General features: G+C 39.2%; 1 protein-coding gene across 4 annotated transcripts in view; it reads right to left on the bottom strand.

Annotated features, from left to right (window-relative positions):
- Positions 1-6,633: 6,633 nt before the first annotated feature.
- The window catches only part of LOC109867359 (excitatory amino acid transporter 2), a 59,873-nt gene continuing 49,152 nt past the window's right edge, over positions 6,634-17,354 (bottom strand). For 2 of the 4 annotated variants that reach the window (XM_020456480.2, XM_020456481.2), the window contains 5 exons: positions 16,784-17,017; positions 16,380-16,574; positions 14,451-14,585; positions 13,816-14,053; positions 6,634-11,215 (listed from right to left, as the gene is read on the bottom strand). In XM_020456480.2, coding sequence (XP_020312069.1) covers positions 11,129-11,215; positions 13,816-14,053; positions 14,451-14,585; positions 16,380-16,574; positions 16,784-17,017 — 889 coding nt within the window. In that variant the 3' untranslated portion in view covers positions 6,634-11,128. The remainder of the gene's footprint in view (positions 11,216-13,815; positions 14,054-14,450; positions 14,586-16,379; positions 16,575-16,783; positions 17,018-17,354) is intronic. The other 2 variants (XM_031801770.1, XM_020456482.2) reach the window with 1 other exon arrangement.

The raw sequence follows: 17,354 nt of genomic DNA, 5'->3' as shown, positions 1-17,354 counted from the left end.
TGTCTTACAAATGTGGGATTAAAACGGACTAAATTGTCAAAGATCTACACAAAATACTTTAATGTCAAAGTGGAAGAAACATTTTATATTTTAATAAAACACAAATATATGTTGATTAGATATGAATTCAACCCCGAGTCAATAAATGTTAGAATCACCTTTGGCAGCAATTACAGCTTTGAGTCTTTCTGGGTAAGTCTTTAAGAGCTTTGCACGCCTGGATTGAACAAATGTTTGCCCATTTTTCTTTTAAAAAAATCATCAAGCTCTGTCAAATTGACTGTTGATCATTGCTGAACAGCCATTTTCAAGTCTTGCCATAGAGTTTCAAGCCGGCTTAAATCTAAACTGTAGCTATACCCCTCAGGAACATTCAATGTCGTCTAGGTAAGCAACTACAGGGGGGTAGATTTAGCCTCGTGTTTTAGGTTATTGTTGAAAAGTAGACTGAACCAGATTTTCTTCTAGGATTTAGCCTGTGCTTAGCTATATTCCATTTATTTTAGTTGTAAAAGAACTCCATAGGCCTTGCCGATGACAAGCATACCCATAACAGGATGCTGCCACCACCATTCATTTTTTGCAGTATTGCTTTAGTGCCTTATTACAAACAGGATGCATATATTCTGTACAGGCTTCCTTCTTTTCACTTTGTCATTTATGTTGTTGATACATCCTCAGTTAATTCCTATCTCAGCAATTATACTCTGTAACTGTTTTAAACTCATGGTGAAATCACTGAGCGGTTTCCTTCCTGTCAGGCAGCTGATTTAGGAAGGGCATCTGTATCTTTTTTTTCTTCTTTTTTTATTAGACGGAGGATCAGCTTAATATTGCGGAAAGAATGTTGCTTCTAATGTAATTGTCTGCATCATTTCCAATCCGCCATATTTTTTGGGTAAATATATATATCCATACCCGTGTAACGGTTGTCTTGGAAGGAAGAAGGAGAGGACCAAAGTGCAGCGTGGTTAGTGTTCAATCAAAACTGAACACTGAATAACAAAAACAACAAAGCAACAACCGAAACAGTTCTGTCTGGTGCAGACACACAAAGACTGAAAATAACCACCCACAAAACACAAAGGAAAACAGGCTACCTAAATATGGTTCTCAATCAGGAACAACGAAAGATAGCCGCCTCTGATTGAGAACCATATCAGGCCAAACATAGAAATAGAAAATATAGAAAAACTAAGACTGCCCACCCCAACTCACACCCTGACCATACTAAATAAAGACAAAACAAAGGAATAAAGGTCAGAACGTGACAACACGCATGCATACATATACACATATATACATACACATACTGTACCTATATAGACATACATAGTTTTTTAAAGAATATACAGTGCCTTGCGAAAGTATTCGGCCCCCTTGAACTTTGCGACCTTTTGCCACATTTCAGGCTTCAAACATATATCTTTATGTTTGAAGCCTGAAATGTGGCAAAAGGTCGCAAAGTTCAAGGGGGCCGAATACTTTCGCAAAGCACTGTACCTTTATTATTATTCCCCGCAGACCCTACCGCCGATCCCCCAATTGGAGTAAACTAATGAACACTTCTGCTTTTACCTTCAATTTATACATCTTATACACATTTTACAGACACAGTCTACTTTACAATAGTTCTCTCTTGTTTGTTTAGTCCTTCCTCTATTTCTGATGTCCATCCAGTTTGTAACTGGCTATTGTCTATTTGTAACTGTGCTATTTCACAGAAGTTCTGAACCTATATACATTTTACAGATCCCATATACTTTACATTGTTTATCTTGTTATTAGTCCCACCCTTCAGCTCCATTCAACCCCTCCCATCTATCTCTCAACATCATCCATTTCAGATTTCTACTTGCCATATATTTTTCAACTGTAATGTGATGCTTCACAAAATAATTGAACCTTCCTATTCTCATAGATTCTACAGATTGTAAATTAAAAATAAACATTTTTGCTAAAATAATTATTATATTGTTGATTGATTGACTATGGCTTTTCAAATCACCCAGTATTGCTATCTGTAGCGTTAGTTCTACGTAGGCAAATGTTGCAATTCTTCAGCCATTCCTGGACCTGTGACCAAAAACAAGTTCATATGGACAGTACCAAAATAAATGATCTAATGACTCTGCCTCCTCACAGCAGAATCTGCAGAGATGGGAAGATTGTATCCCCCATATATATAACATTCTATTAGTTGCAAGAATTTTGTATAGTAATTTATATTGAAAAATTAGAAGTTTTGAATCTCTTCCCAACTATTTTGCAATTTATATGGAACAGCTGTAAGTTTTTGGTCCTTAAATGAAATTGGTATATGTTTTTATATATCACACTTTTCTTTAACCATTTATGTTCTTTAATACATGGCCGACATACAAGTTCCTTACTTTTTTCCCCTTCTACTTGCCTCTTCCATTTTGGTGGTAATGCTGCAATTAATTGGTTGTAATTTTGGGTAGAGCAGACATTTCCATATGTCTGTGTTAGCTGCATGTGTGACATCACTCTACCAGTCATATTTATGATATCATTCACTAAAATTAAACCTTTTTTAAAAATTTCTTCGATAAATACAGTTTTTTTATCAATTAGTATATTTTAATTTAACCACAACATTTGTTATACTATTTGTTCCATCCTTTCAGGTGGATTAAACTGAAATTGCAACAAACTTTCTAAGGCTTGTCTGTATTTTTGTAATGACTGGGTGTATTGATATACTGTACCATCCAAAGTTTAAAATTAATAACTGCACCATTTTGAAGGGGATATTCAATGTCTTTGCAAACCATAGGAAAACCTTACTGGTCTTTGTGGTTGAACCTGTGCTTGAAAAACACTGCTCGACTTAGGGACCTTACAGATAATTGTATGTGTGGGGTACAGATATGGGGTAGTCATTTAAAAATCATGTCAAACATCAGGGTGGCTTGGGGTGAAATGTCCCCCCAGGGTTAAACCACATTTTCACCAATATTTTGGGTTTAACAGTTTCCCTGGATGCCAGTAGTCTTGCTCGATTCAAAGTGTCATCTGTCTCATATCAACTTTTTAAGTAACTCCAGCAAAATATGTTAAGATACATTGATCTAATATTTTATCTTTTAGCAAAAGTTACAGTATATACAGTGGGGCAAAAAAGTATTTAGTCAGCCACCAATTGTGCAAGTTCTCTCATCTTTTTTAAGTGTAATTTTCATCATAGGTACACTTCAACTATGACAGACAAAATGAGAAAGAAAAATCCAGAAAATCACATTGTAGGATTTTTAATGAATTTATTTGCAAATTATTGTGCTGAAGCTTTATTATTTTATTCTGTGCACGATTATTAGCTGTTATTCATCAACATTTGCATTTGTCATACTTGCCGACATTTACTGGTGACATAAACTACAGTATATTTAGCTCTTTAGAATAGACAGTACATGCCTGAGCAAAAGAAGGAGCATTCTTGGTGTCATACTAACCGAAGTGCTGATATAAATAGTAATGTGCTGTAGATCTGGATCTACAGACTGAGTTCCTCTTGGTCCCCTCACAGCATGTGTATCTACCATCCTGGTAACTCTTCTCGTGGTTGATAATGGTCTCAAACTCATGCTCCAGACAGTTGGCATTGACCTGGGCCACCTCCTCTCGAAAGTGTCCCTTGCTATCCTCGTCTATAATGCAATGGAAACCCCCCAGCAATGTTCCATAGAGCTCAAGGATCTCCACAGTAAGGAGTTCTGTGGTGATGTCCTCTGTTCCCAGCAGGTGGGACACCTCGTGGATGGGGGTGCCTGGTTTAGAATCCTGGCACAGGTCATCTGGTGCTGACCAGAATTCCTTGCACAATAGACCAAGTTGTTCCCTTCTTCGGGACAGATGTAGGCAAAGGTTTCACTCTCTCTCGAGGGTCTGAGTCCTCTCTGAAGCTCATCTCCTTCATCAACTGCAGAAGATCCCTGAGGAGCATGCAGAACTGGTCCCTGAGGGATGCAGCAGAACTGGTAGGAGTCCAAGGGCTCTGAGCAGCTGTAGCCAAAGCTGACTGGAAACCCATAGAAGCGCTTCTCCAAAGCATCCTCCAGTATCTCTTAGGTTGCCCTCCTAGCCTGCTCAGAAACCATCAACTTCTTCCACTCAGCTCTGTGATGTAGGAAGACTTCTGCAGGGCAGAGAATACTAATATTTCTGCCATGGTGTTAATATTAAACTCTCTGGGATATGTGGGACGCTAGCGTCCCACCTGGCCAAATGCCAGGGAAAATGCAGAGCGCCAAATTCAAATAAATTACTATAAAAATCTAACTTTCATTAAATCACACATGCAAGATAGCAAATTAAAGCTACACTTGTTGTGAATCCAGCCAACATGTCAGATTTCAGGCATTTCGGCGAAAGCAAACGATGCTATTATCTGAGCACAGCACCTCCGTAAACAAAGAGAGAAAAGCATATTTCAACCCTGCAGGCGCGACACAAAACGCAGAAATAAAAATATAATTCATGCCTTACCTTTGACGAGCTTCTTTTGTTGGCACTCCAATATGTCCCATAAACATCACAAATGGTCCTTTTGTTCGATTAATTCCGTCGATATATATCCAAAATGTCCATTTATTTTGCGAGTTTGATCCAGAAAAACACAGGTTCCAAACTTCCGCAACGTGACTACAAAATATCTCAAAAGTTACCTGTAAACTTTGCCAAAACATTTCAAACTACTTTTGTAATACAACTTTAGGTATTTTTTTACGTAAATAATCGATAAAATTGAAGACGGGATGATCTGTGTTCAATACAGGAGGACAATACAGGAGGACAAACCTACAGTTTGCTAGCTTTCTGGTCACTCGCCTCTATCTAACAGTACACTACAAGTGACCCTCGTTCTGAACAGGGCTACTTCTTCATTACACAAAGGAAAAACCTTAACCAATTTCTAAAGACTGGTGACATCCAGTGGAAGCGGTAGGAACTGCAAGAAGGTCCCTAAGAAATCTGGATTCCCAATAAAACCCATTGAAAAGAGATTGACATCAAAAAAATTATATTTTGCCTGCTAAATAAGTTATGTTATACTCACAGACATGATTCAAACAGTTTTAGAAACTTCAGTGTTTTCTATCCAAATCTACTAATAATATGCATATCTTATCTTCTGGGGATGAGTTGCAGGCAGTTGAATATGGGCATGCATTTCATCCGGACGTGAAAATACTGCCCCCTGTCACCAAGAGGTTAAAGTACAGCTTGTCTGTAAGTCTGAACTATCCTGCTCAGGTTTACTAGGTTCTGTCTATCCTATCTTTCAACTCCTCATTGATGATCAGCCTTTTATACACACACACTTTCCCTTTAGGGGAGTTGTGAGACATAAGCAAAAGTGAAAGTACACATGGCTGAAATTCCATTCACATTGTGCAATACACACATACCGACAGTACACAAGACTAAGGATTTTCTCTAAGTAGTTTGGAAACGGATCTTTTGGTTCTCACCTGCAATCTGTAATTCCTTCATCACATGCTTTAAACTATAAGTATTGGGTGTGTCATGATATTGGTTTGACTTCTGTTGTTTGCACTGCAATTTTATGGTTAAGCAATAACAACCGAGGAGGTGTGGTATTTGGTCAATATACCACGTCTAAGGGCTGTTCTTCTGTACAACGCAACACGGAGTGCCTGGACACAGCCCTTAGCTGTGGTATATTGGCCATATATCACAAACCCCAGGTACCTTATTGCTATTATAAACTGTTTACCAACGGAATTGGAGCAGTAAAAATAAGTCTACCAAAATGTACTATTGTGTACCTTAGTTGCGCTTCCCTTCCTCTTCTTTCTACCAGTAAAAATAAGTGTTTTGTCATACCCTTGGAATACAATCTGATATACCACGGCTGTCAGCCAATCAGCATTCAGTGCTCGAACCACCCCGTTTATAATTAAACTTAACATGGTGGATGTGTGAGGCAGGTGTGTCCTATCCTTATAGAGAAGTGTCTGGATCTCTTTACACCAGGTGTGCTCACCTATTTTTTTCTTCTGTTACTCCTCCATTTTGTGTGTTTGGTGTCCAGTTTGTTATAGAAATGCAGAGTAATATAGTACTGTACATGAAGTAAATGTGTCCATACAATTTATCAATTTTCATCAATATAATATGAATTAATCACCTTTGTTATGCTGGTGTTTTGTTCCCCCTGTCAATCTATTTCTCTCTATTTGGCTGTCTATTTCTCTCCCTCTCTGAGATGTGGGGAAAGGGCACATGATTACTGAAGTTTAATTGGAGAAGCAACACAGAGACAGGGGTCTAATAGAGCCAAAGCAGAAGGCTGCAGTGAATTATTCATTGTGTGTGTGTGTGTGTGTGTGTGTGTGTGTGTGTGTGTGTGTGTGTGTGTGTGTGTGTGTGTGTGTGTGTGTGTGTGTGTGTGTGTGTGTGTGTGTGTGTGTGTGTGTGTGTCAATCAACTGACCTTAAGTCAATCCTCAGAGTACAGTACAGTATGCCATGACAAGTGATCACTTGATAGTCAAGAAGACTGAATGAAGGTAGCACATATACAGTTCAATGTGAGTGTCAGCATTGTAAATTGTGTTCATCAAAAAATCTAAAAGGACAGACCACATTTAGTTATGAATCAACATTTATTAGTTATCATAATCGTATGTACACCAATGGTACAACACTTATTGATATGTATGAACATACTTTTATACCACAGATCTGGTAAAGAAAATAATTCAGATATTTTTTTGTCTTTCTTTTGTAATTTTCTGTCCCCCAGACATAATCTCTCCCTTTACATCAAAATTACAGCAACAGCTTTACAAATAAGGGACATCCTAGAACAGTAAGCGAGGGAGTGAAAGGTAGGGCAGGAGTGAGAAGGGTTATCAGGTCTACTCAGGAGGAGCCTATCAGGTTATCAGGTCTACTCAGGAGGAGCCTATCAGAAACACAGAGACTTCTGCAGAATACAGACTTGAAGATATACTGGCTCATCTTAGAAATACTGTGCCAACCCATTGCCATTTGAGCATCCTCTTCACTCAATATTGGGTTTGTTTGTGTGTGTGCAAACAATTGTGATGAAAATGAAGAAAGGCAAAATGGCAAATTTACCAATATGTGTGTGGATAGGTTTATGAAATGGTGCTGGTGGGTTGATAGTTCTGGATAGACAGAGGCTAGTGTATGGATATGGCACTGGGGCTCGTTACAGTTACTGTCTCTATCCGTGAGGAATAATCTAAACATGAAATCTGACTGTTTGGTGTATTTAATTATGTCTTGTAGTTACCACAATATGATGCATAAAGCACAAGACAGGAGGCGGACACTGATGGTGAGTGTGGTGTTCTCTGGTAGAAAGTCTAGATGATTCCTGGAACAGGATCAGGGTGACCACGAGGAGCTATATTTTGTTAGATGCTAGGCCAGACATTCTGATCAGATTTGCTATTTTAGTCATAATGAACAAGCTAAGCTGTACTTGTTTCACTAGTTAATAGTACATTTGACCTTTTCCTCTTCCTCTGGAGACCTAGTCATGATAACATCCACATCTCACCAACTTAGAAACAGCACATCACCCCACATGGACTCCTTTTATTAGTCAGATAGTTTCTCCTCTTTCTATTTGTCTTTCCAGTTCAATGAAAATGAATGTACACAACTTATATCTCCATGGAACAAACATTCAAAACGCTTACATTAGATACAAAAAAAGATATGCATATATTGATGTGTGGCAGCAAAGTGAGAACTAGTTAACAGCTATTAACAAATAAAAATAAGCAATTTATTACACATGATTTTCTAGACATTTTGACTAATCTATTTTTATTCAGAACATAGATAATATTTCTCTAGAGGATTACAAAAAACTGTCACAGCAATTAATCTCTATTCCTACATACCATGTCAACCCCCCCCTCCCAAAAATAAAACAAAATATTTGTTACCCTCAATATGTACACAAAGTGCAAGGAGGCACTTCAATATCATGCTTTTAAGATAGTGGTGCAAAACAAATATCCTAATTTTTAACTCCATGCTCCTACAACAGTGAGTTTGAACAGAATAGTGTTCAAACACTCAATCCCTATGGTAACATACTGGTCTGCATCCTCTCCTTATTGGAGGACAAATTCCTGAAGGTCACAAGGTCAAAGGTCAGGCCCTAGCCCTAGTGCCATCAGGGGTTTTAGTGCTGTGCTCAGCATCTCACTCATTGCATGTTAGAATGTGTGTGGTGACATTCCAGGTTTAATTGTGTGCGTGTGTGCATGCAAGTGTCGGACGTGTGTATGTGTTGTGTGCGTCTGTGCATGTATGCGAGTGTGCATACGTGTGTGTGCATATGTGTGTGTGCGGGCATGGGTGTGTGTGTCTGTGCATTGTGTCTGTGTGTGATGGCAGTGTCCATGCAGCTCTTACAACAGAACACCATTGTGTGCTGTGGCGTAGAGAAGAACACTTCGTTATACAAGCTCAAAAGCAACGTGGCATTGATATTCTGACTGAGAACGTTTTTTAGGTAACTAAATGACTGTGTGCTGCACTATGAATGCTTGTTAAGTTTTCTAGTGTGACTTTATAACGGTCAAACTGACTGCACAGTTTGGAGTTATCTTCAAAGCAAGGTTGTCATTGAACAAAATAAACAAAACTAGACCATAGAGCAGGACATGACACAGATAAAGAAATCCACACCTGCAGAACGCCTCACCTGCACAAAATGTCTCTCATACAATCACATACATGCATTAATGATTAGCAGCCAGTGATCAAACTTCGTGTGGGTTTATCTTTTTAGCCAGTTTGGTTCCATTAGGGGGATAGAATTCTCCTACCTGATTGTTGCCATGTTTGTAGTGGCCATTTTCAGGCAGCAAGATGACTGCTATACATTAGTAACAATAAGAGACCAATGATACACACAGCTGCAGCATTCAGGGTCTCTGAGAACAGTCGTCATCATCTGTGGTAATAGGTTGTTTACTCACAAAGGAGACCCCACTCTTGGGGTGGATAAAAATAGTTGGGATGTAAATACTGCCAACTGGCCACTAGTTGTGCAGTGAGTTATCAACCTGTTGAAACTTGCAGTCGTATTACTTTTTTCACTTCTATGGTTGTTCTGTGGCATCTTTGATAATATATGTGTGTTTGTACTTTCAGGCACTAAGGGAAGCCAAGAAAATTGGAGTCACTGGAATGGTAAAGTTGGAAAAATTTGAAAATTTGTGGGCTAAAAATAATCCCTTCTTTAAAGTATCTTACTTAGTAATAGTTGTAAAGGGAAACTTTGTCTCTGTCATATAGCAAGATATACAAAAAATGTTTCTCTTTAAAAAATATTAAGGTGTTAAATAGTCGGTGTTCAAAGTCAAAGCTTTCATATTTAAGTTGTGCTATATAAAGGCACGTGTCAATATCCGATTTTCTTTCATGAGCAGGTAAACATGTTGAGGGCTTGGTGAAAGTGTATCTTTCCCTGCCAAGGAGTTAATGCTACAGCCTGAGTATAGTTTCCCTTTATTGGGTTCTTCGAATTACAAATGTCAAATGTGAAAAGAGACCCGTGTCAAAAAGGGATAAAAAATGATCTATAACTCTTTTATCCTCAAAGCTGCAATTGTGCTATTTGTACTTCTCAGTATTACATTTATTTTCAGTTTTAGAACAACTTGATTTTTTAATTGTCATATTTATCAAGATATTTATCGTATCTTGCTAGATCCTTCACAATTTACACTTGATTCTCATTATTTTTAGCCTCAGATAATCAAATTGATAGCTTCAGTGGAAGGGAGAGGGGTCTGATAAATACCTCCTACACTTTAGTACTTGGACTAATTTATATGAAAAACATCCCTGAACTGAAGCTATTGATATATTGGTATCTGGGGACAAATTTCACCTTTACGTTTCTGTTTGAGGCATTGCAGTAATTGCATGAAGAGATCTTTATGCACCTCTTGCTATATAATTTGCAGGAGTTAAAATGAGTAATGAGACACCTTCTTCACTTGGAGATAGCTACAAATAGATAGTGTACAGAGTAAGAAACCCCGAAAGACCATATAAATGACCGTCAATAAGTCATGGAGGTTTTTCAAAGGCTTCTGGCTTGATTGATTATATGCCTGTTTGGTCCCTATTAGTAACTGGGGAGACATGTCATGTTCTCACCCCCAACCCATCCACACATACACACACAGCCACACACCCAAATCACACAGATACAGTATATAATCTCACACTAGAAGCTAGAAGCGACATTTAAGAAGTCCCTTTCCCTTACAGTAGAAAAAGAACACATTACAATAAAAAAGGGAAGGAGAGGTTCCATGTTTCCTTTGTGTTTTGTGCTTTTGAATTCCAGAGAACATGTGCTTGTGGAGTAAGGCTCAGGTTGCAGACCCTGCCCTTATAGGTATGTGTCTCTCTATTCTACAGTATCACCACCCTAATTCCCCCTGGGGATTGTGGGTAATATCAGGTAATAAAGACACTCAGATAGGCCACATGGGCTCTGTCAGGTATAGGTCAAAGGTTTACTTGTGAGGAAAAAGGGGCCAGGGCTCAACAGATGCCTACTGTGGTATCATTGGTAATAGTAATGACGTGTGTAATAATGTCAAGTTTGATACAGGCATTCCTTCAGTCTAGTATGACTCACACTCTTATCTTCCATACATTGTCTGTTGTTAGACTGCCAAATTGCCAGTACCAAACTCACAGCTACAATCACATTCTGGAGGACTGTTGTTCCATTGTTACTCCCCCTGCTTTCCCCCTGCTTTGAATGCAGTACTCTTATAGATGCATATATTTATAGGAATAATTTATGTTGTGCAAATGTTTGCTATGAAGCACACATTAGTGCTCTAACAGGTAAAACATACCTTTGTTATCATCTCACTGATAAGTGAATTAGTATTAGTCCTCTTAGTCAGTCAGATAGACGGTTAGAAACACTGTAGGAACTAATACAAACATTTAAAAAAAGAAATAAAACTACATTAAAAAAAGACAATTAGTAGTTTTGTTCGCATGACTCTTTTTTTCACCAGATAGGAAAGCATGTGGAACTGGGGATCTGTGTGCTGGCTTTATTCACGTTTCTGGGGTTCCTCCTCAACAAGCATGCACTCCGCCATGGTCGCCGCAGCGGTAGAGCCATTTGTGGTCGAGGTTACCTGAAAGCAATCATCATGGACATCTAAACAGCAGGTTTACACATCTATGTAAACAGGCACAGTGCATGCTTCATGACCTGGACTGAATACTTTGGAGCAAAGACAGCAGAAGAACTGTAGAACTACTCTACGAAAGACTATCATAATGAAACAATTGGTTCTGTGCTCCAATGATATGAATGATCACAATATAACAGATAGGTGTATACTGAAGGTATCAGGAAGACCTGGACAATCACTGAGGATCATGCTGATGGAATCACGGTGGTCTGTCTTAACAACGAGCACCAGACCTTTTTACTGACCTGAGAACAATCAACATATAATCACAAATTTAACATGCAGTGAAATACAGAGGATCTTAATTTGACCCTGCTTCTCACAGCAGGAAAATAAGGATTCAGCCGCAGGAAATGTGAATTATTATGCGGATTATAATGAATAGACATTTTTGTAGGGGTTGATACATTCAGGGGTTGGAAAACCTAATAAATAAATAAATAATAATAAACTGAGGAAAATAATCAGAACCGGGAACTAAAGTGCTCTGTTCCGGAACAGAACCGTTATTTTAAAAGCATGGGAACTGGTTAATAAGGTAGTTACAGTCTTGTCCCATTGCTAAAACTCCCATATGGACTCGTGAGGCGCAAATATCGAGAGCAATGTGTCCTCCGAAACACGACCCCGACTAGCCACACTGCTTCATGACACACTGCTTGCTTAACCCAAAAACCAGCTGCACCAATGTGTTGGAAACACAGTACAGCTGGCAACCAAAGTCAGCATGCGTGTGCCTGGCCTGCCACAAGGAGTCACTAGAGCGTGATGGGACAAGGACAAGACGCTGGGCCAATTGTGCGCTACCTCATGGGTCTCCTGTTCACAGCCACCTGCGACACAGCATCTCACACCCTACACTTGTGATCGAGCATGTAAACAAGTCTATAGGTTGCCCGCTCTATTGCAAGCTGATCTATTTGCACTGATTGATGAAGTAATTCAATGTAGAGCTAACGTTAAAAAAAATACAGGTTTAAAAAGTAACAGAAAGGAACGCTATAAACCGATACTTTATTTGGGTTTTAACTGGTTCAGAACTTTATTTTGCAGGTCATAAGAGTGGAACAGAACGAAACAAATAATGTTTCTGTTCATAACTAAACGATTGGAAAATTATTTTGGTTCCAACCCCTGGAAACATTTAATCAAATCCAGTCTGAAATGTTTAAATTGAAATTACAAATGTTTTTAACCTTGCCTACGCTACAATGTGTGTTTCTTGCTGTACAGGAAAATGCTCTCCGAAAACAGAGTGATTAAATGAAAATAGAAGATCGGTATATAAAATGTTATAAATACAAAAACAGATACAAATTAAACAAGGTACAAAATACTACAAAATTAGTGCAATGTTATGTTTTAGTCTGTACAAGTTATTTTGCAAGGCGTTCTACAATGGTTTGTGTCTTTGGTTAAATGTTAGAAAAGTGATTTGAGTTAGTTAATGTACACCCAACACATACAAGAAAATAAAGAGAGAAAATATTGGAAGAAAACAGCCTTTGTACCATGCTTCGCTAGCTTAATGGATGGATACAAAACTGTCAGAATACAGTATATTGTTGTGGTCAGACCATTGGAGTGCAAGGGCCTCCGTGTTGCTAGGCAACACCCTTGATCCTGTAATAAATGAATGGGTTCATCAGTAGGCCCTTTGAAAGCAAGGCCCGCTGCTCTACAAAATAAGCAGCCCAAATTCCACCACATCATAGCAGTGGAGGGTGCCAGGGCTCAGTCATAAAATGCAGTGCTAATGAAGCACTGTATCACTCTCACTGCAATTATATGACATCCCTTTAAAATGATCCAGTTAGACAGAGGAATTTAAGTCATTTTAATGGATATAACAGAGTACGAAGAGAATGCACATCTACAGTGTTTTCTCATAAACCCTATGAAGTCTAATTTGATCACAAATTTAATAACGAAGCCTAGAAAGCAGCAGGAATAATCCAGCACGGCCTCTGAAGTAGACGGGAGAAAGAGCCTAAACCACATCATTTGACAAGGGATTTGGGGAAGGAGATAGTGGTGAAACCTGCATGCGCAGCTTAGATGGCTTTCCCTCTCTCTCAGATCCAACCCCAGCAGGTTGAAAGAGAGGGAATGAGGCCGGGTGGTGAGTGGGGGAGGTGGTGGCGGAAGGGGCATTAGGGTAAGCCCACTGATTTGGATTTGCACTTGTGAGAGACACTGTCTCATATTTGTGGGTGCATGTTTTCTGGTTTGCAATTATTTGGGTATTTATATAAGCTGTTTGTGGTATTTACAAAAACTTTTAAAAAATGCTGCAAGTTTAGAATGTATTCTTATAAATATTGCACAAAAGCTGATATTCCAAGCGAATTCACACGGAAATATATACACATGTATTTTTTTAATATTTTTCTGTTTCTTCTTAAAATAACTGTGTATGTATTTACAATGGCATCAAACAAACATGCAAAATGAAAGAGAGAAAAGAAAATTTGCAGTGCAGCATGCAGCATGTTAGGCAGCTATATACCAGTCTCTATGTCAGCAAGCATGAATTGTACCTTGCACTCATCTACCACTACTGAATTGTGAGCGGCATATTGGACGCACTGGTTGGAGTTGTTTTCGTGGTGGTTCTTGAGGTCATCATAGTAGGACGAGGTCTTGTTCATCATCTCAATGTCATCTGACTTGCCATGTGTAGCGTCCAGCTCGTCCAGCTCAGCCTTGGACAGGTGGTACACGATGCCCGCGCCGTATGAGTCTCCCACCACGTTTACTGAGGTACGGAACCGGTCCCTGGGATAGGAAAAAAAGGAATGGGTGGGAATACACCAAAGTGTTGTGTGGAGATCAGAAAACGGGATGGATAGGGGTAAGAAAAAAATCAGCTTTAACTGAGAGCATGGTATATATCCTGTATACACACACTTTTATTTTACTAGGCAAGCCAGTTAAGAACAAATTCTTATTTTCAATGACAGCCTAGGAACAGTGGGTTAAATACCTTGTTAAGGGGTAGAACAACAGATTTTTACCTTGGCAGGTTGGGGATTCGATCTTGCAACCTTTCGGTTACCAGTCCAACGCTTTAATCACTAGGCTACCTGCCATCCCCACAATCAGCTCCTTGACTTTGAATACATATGACTACATTAACTTGGTTCTGAATCACTAGCAATGCAGATCCACTCACAGGAGCCAGTCAACAGCAACCAGCAGGCTGATGTCCTGAGTTGGCAGGCCCACTGCAGTGAGGATCAGAAGCATAGTCACCAGTCCAGCACTGGGAATACTGGCTGCACCAACACTGGCCAGGGTAGCTGTCAGACTGCATGGGGAGAAAGATAGGCAGGAGAGAAACCAGTTCATGGTTAAAACTGCTCTACAGATTACATTTAAAAGTCCAAAGGCCAAGGACTGTGTCTATTAACCAAACTGCACTTGAGGCTAATGGGTACAGTTACTGTAATAATAATATGGGGATTCAGGATATTTTGGACTGGCATCCCTGAGGATGAGTACTCAATTCCTGCCTAATCCACAAACACATAACTAGGTATGGTAACCATAAGTGTCTTTGAATAACAGTGTCCCCTAAATTTGCTGAAATTTACATCACTACTTATTAAATTGATAAGGTAGGCAGTGAAATTCCCACCCTGATCAGAAAAGTATTCACAGCCACATGTTGTTATGTTACAGCCTCAATTTAATGTGATATTATGTCACTGGCCTACACACAATACTCTATAATGTCAAAGTAGAATTATGTTTTTAGAATTTTTATAAATTAACAAAAAAATGAAACAAGTACTCAAACCCTTTGTTATGGCAAAAGCCTAAAAAAGTTCAGGAGTAGAAATGTGCTTAACAAGTCACATAATAAGTCGCATGGATTCACTCTGTGTGCAATAATAGTGTTTAACATGATGACTACCTCATCTCTGACTATGATGACTACCTCACCACACATTCAATTATCTGTAAGGTCCCTCAGTCGAGCAGTGAATTTCAAACACAGATTCAACCACAAAGACCAGGGAGGTTTTCCAATGCCTCGCAAAGAAAGGCACTTATTGGTAGATGGGTAAAAAAAAAAATCAAAGCAGACACTGAATATCCCTTTGAGTATGTTGAAGTTATTAATTACACTTTGTTTGTTGTTTCAATACACGCAGTCACTACAAAGATACAGGTGTCTTTCCTAACTCATTTGCCGGAGAGGAAGGAAACCGCTCAGGGATTTCTCCATGAATGAATACAAATATTCCCAAATATGCATCCCGTTTGCAATACGGCACTAAAGTAAAACTGAAAAAATGTAGCAAAGATATTAACTTTATGTCCTGAATACAATGTGTTATGTTTGGGGCAAATCCAACATAATACATCACTGAGTACCACTCTTCATATATTTAAGCATGGTGTTTTCTGCATCATGTTATGGGTATCCTTGTCATCGGCAAGGACTAGGGAGTTTTTTAGGATAAAAATAAACACAATAGAGCTAAGCACTGGCAAAATCATAGAGGAAACCCTGGTTCAGTCTTCTTTCCAACAGACACTGGGAGACAAATTCACCTTTAAGCAGGACAATAACCTAAAACATAAGGTCAAATATACACTGGAGTTGCTTACCAAGATGACATTGAATGTTCCTGGGTGGCCTAGTTACCATTTTGACTTATATTGGCTTGAAAAAATCTATGTCAAGACTTGAAAATGGTTGTCTAGCAATGATCACCAACCAACTTGACAGAGTGAAGAATTTAAAACAAATAATGTGCAAATATTGTACAATCCAGGTGTGCATAGCTCTTAGAGACTTACAGAGAAAGACTCACAGCTGTAATCGCTACCAAATGTGATTCTAACATGTATTGACCCATAGGTGTGAATACTTATGTAAATGAGATATTTCTGGTTTTAATTTTCAATAAATTAGCAAAAATGTATTAAATCATGTTTTCACTTCGTCATTATGGGGTATTGTGTGTAGTTGGGTGAGAAATGTTTTTATTTAATCCATCTTAAATTCAGGCTGTAACATGACAAAACGTGGAATAAGTCAAGGGGTATGAATACATTCTGAAGGCACTGTATGTTTTATGGCAGTCTGTACCTGACAGTGACGATCTGACCAGCATCCAGATAGATGTTGTTCATCTGGGCAATAAAGATGGCCGCCACGGCCTCATAGAGGGCGGTTCCGTCCATGTTGATGGTGGCCCCGACTGGGAGCACGAAACGGGTGACTCTCTTATCGATTCCCAAGTTTTCCTCCAGGCAACGGAAGGTGACAGGCAGTGTCCCAGCACTGACAGAGACAAACACAGCTACAGTATGAGAGAGTCACGGTGTTGCATTCATTATTCCACAATGTTCAGCCTGCATATGTAATATGAAAGATATTACTAATTTTATAATATTTCTATAATATTTCTATGACATTCCTGTACATTTAGTGACAGAAGTTAGATGTAAATAGTGTAAATAGTTTGATGCGTCCAACGTTGTGGCCCTTACCTGGAGGCTGTCCCTAGGGCAGTGATCCAGGCCTGGAAGATGCCCATGAAGAAGGTGTAGGGGTTTTTCCTGACAATGGCAAAGTAGATGGCGGGCAGGAAGATGGCTCCGTGGATGATCAAGCCCACAATTACAGTCACCATGTACATCCCCAATTGCCTAGCAACCACCTCCAGGTCATCGATGGAGATGATCTTACCACAGATCAGGCAGCAGATACCGAAGGGAGAGTACCTAGGGGCAGAGGAGAGGTTTAACACCACAGGCGGCCAGTGGCAACATAATTGGGGAGGACGTGCTCACAGTAATGTCTAGAACGGAATAAATGGAATGGTATCAAACACATCAAACACATGGTTTCCATCTGTTTGATACCATTCCATTCACTCCATTCCTGACATTATTATGAGCCGTCCTTCCCTCAGCAGCCTCCTGTGTTTAACACTGTATACACTCTGAAGAGAAAGAGGTATCCTTCTCAGTCAACGTCTACAATATATACCGGATTACCAAACGCAATCATAAAAATACTCATGTTTCCAACAGAGGAGCCTGGTGGGAGGACCTATAT

This window comes from Oncorhynchus kisutch, linkage group LG22 (genome assembly GCF_002021735.2).
Source record: "Oncorhynchus kisutch isolate 150728-3 linkage group LG22, Okis_V2, whole genome shotgun sequence".
NCBI classification, from domain to species: Eukaryota; Metazoa; Chordata; class Actinopteri; order Salmoniformes; family Salmonidae; genus Oncorhynchus; species Oncorhynchus kisutch.
This window is presented reverse-complemented; position numbering and strand designations above follow the sequence as displayed.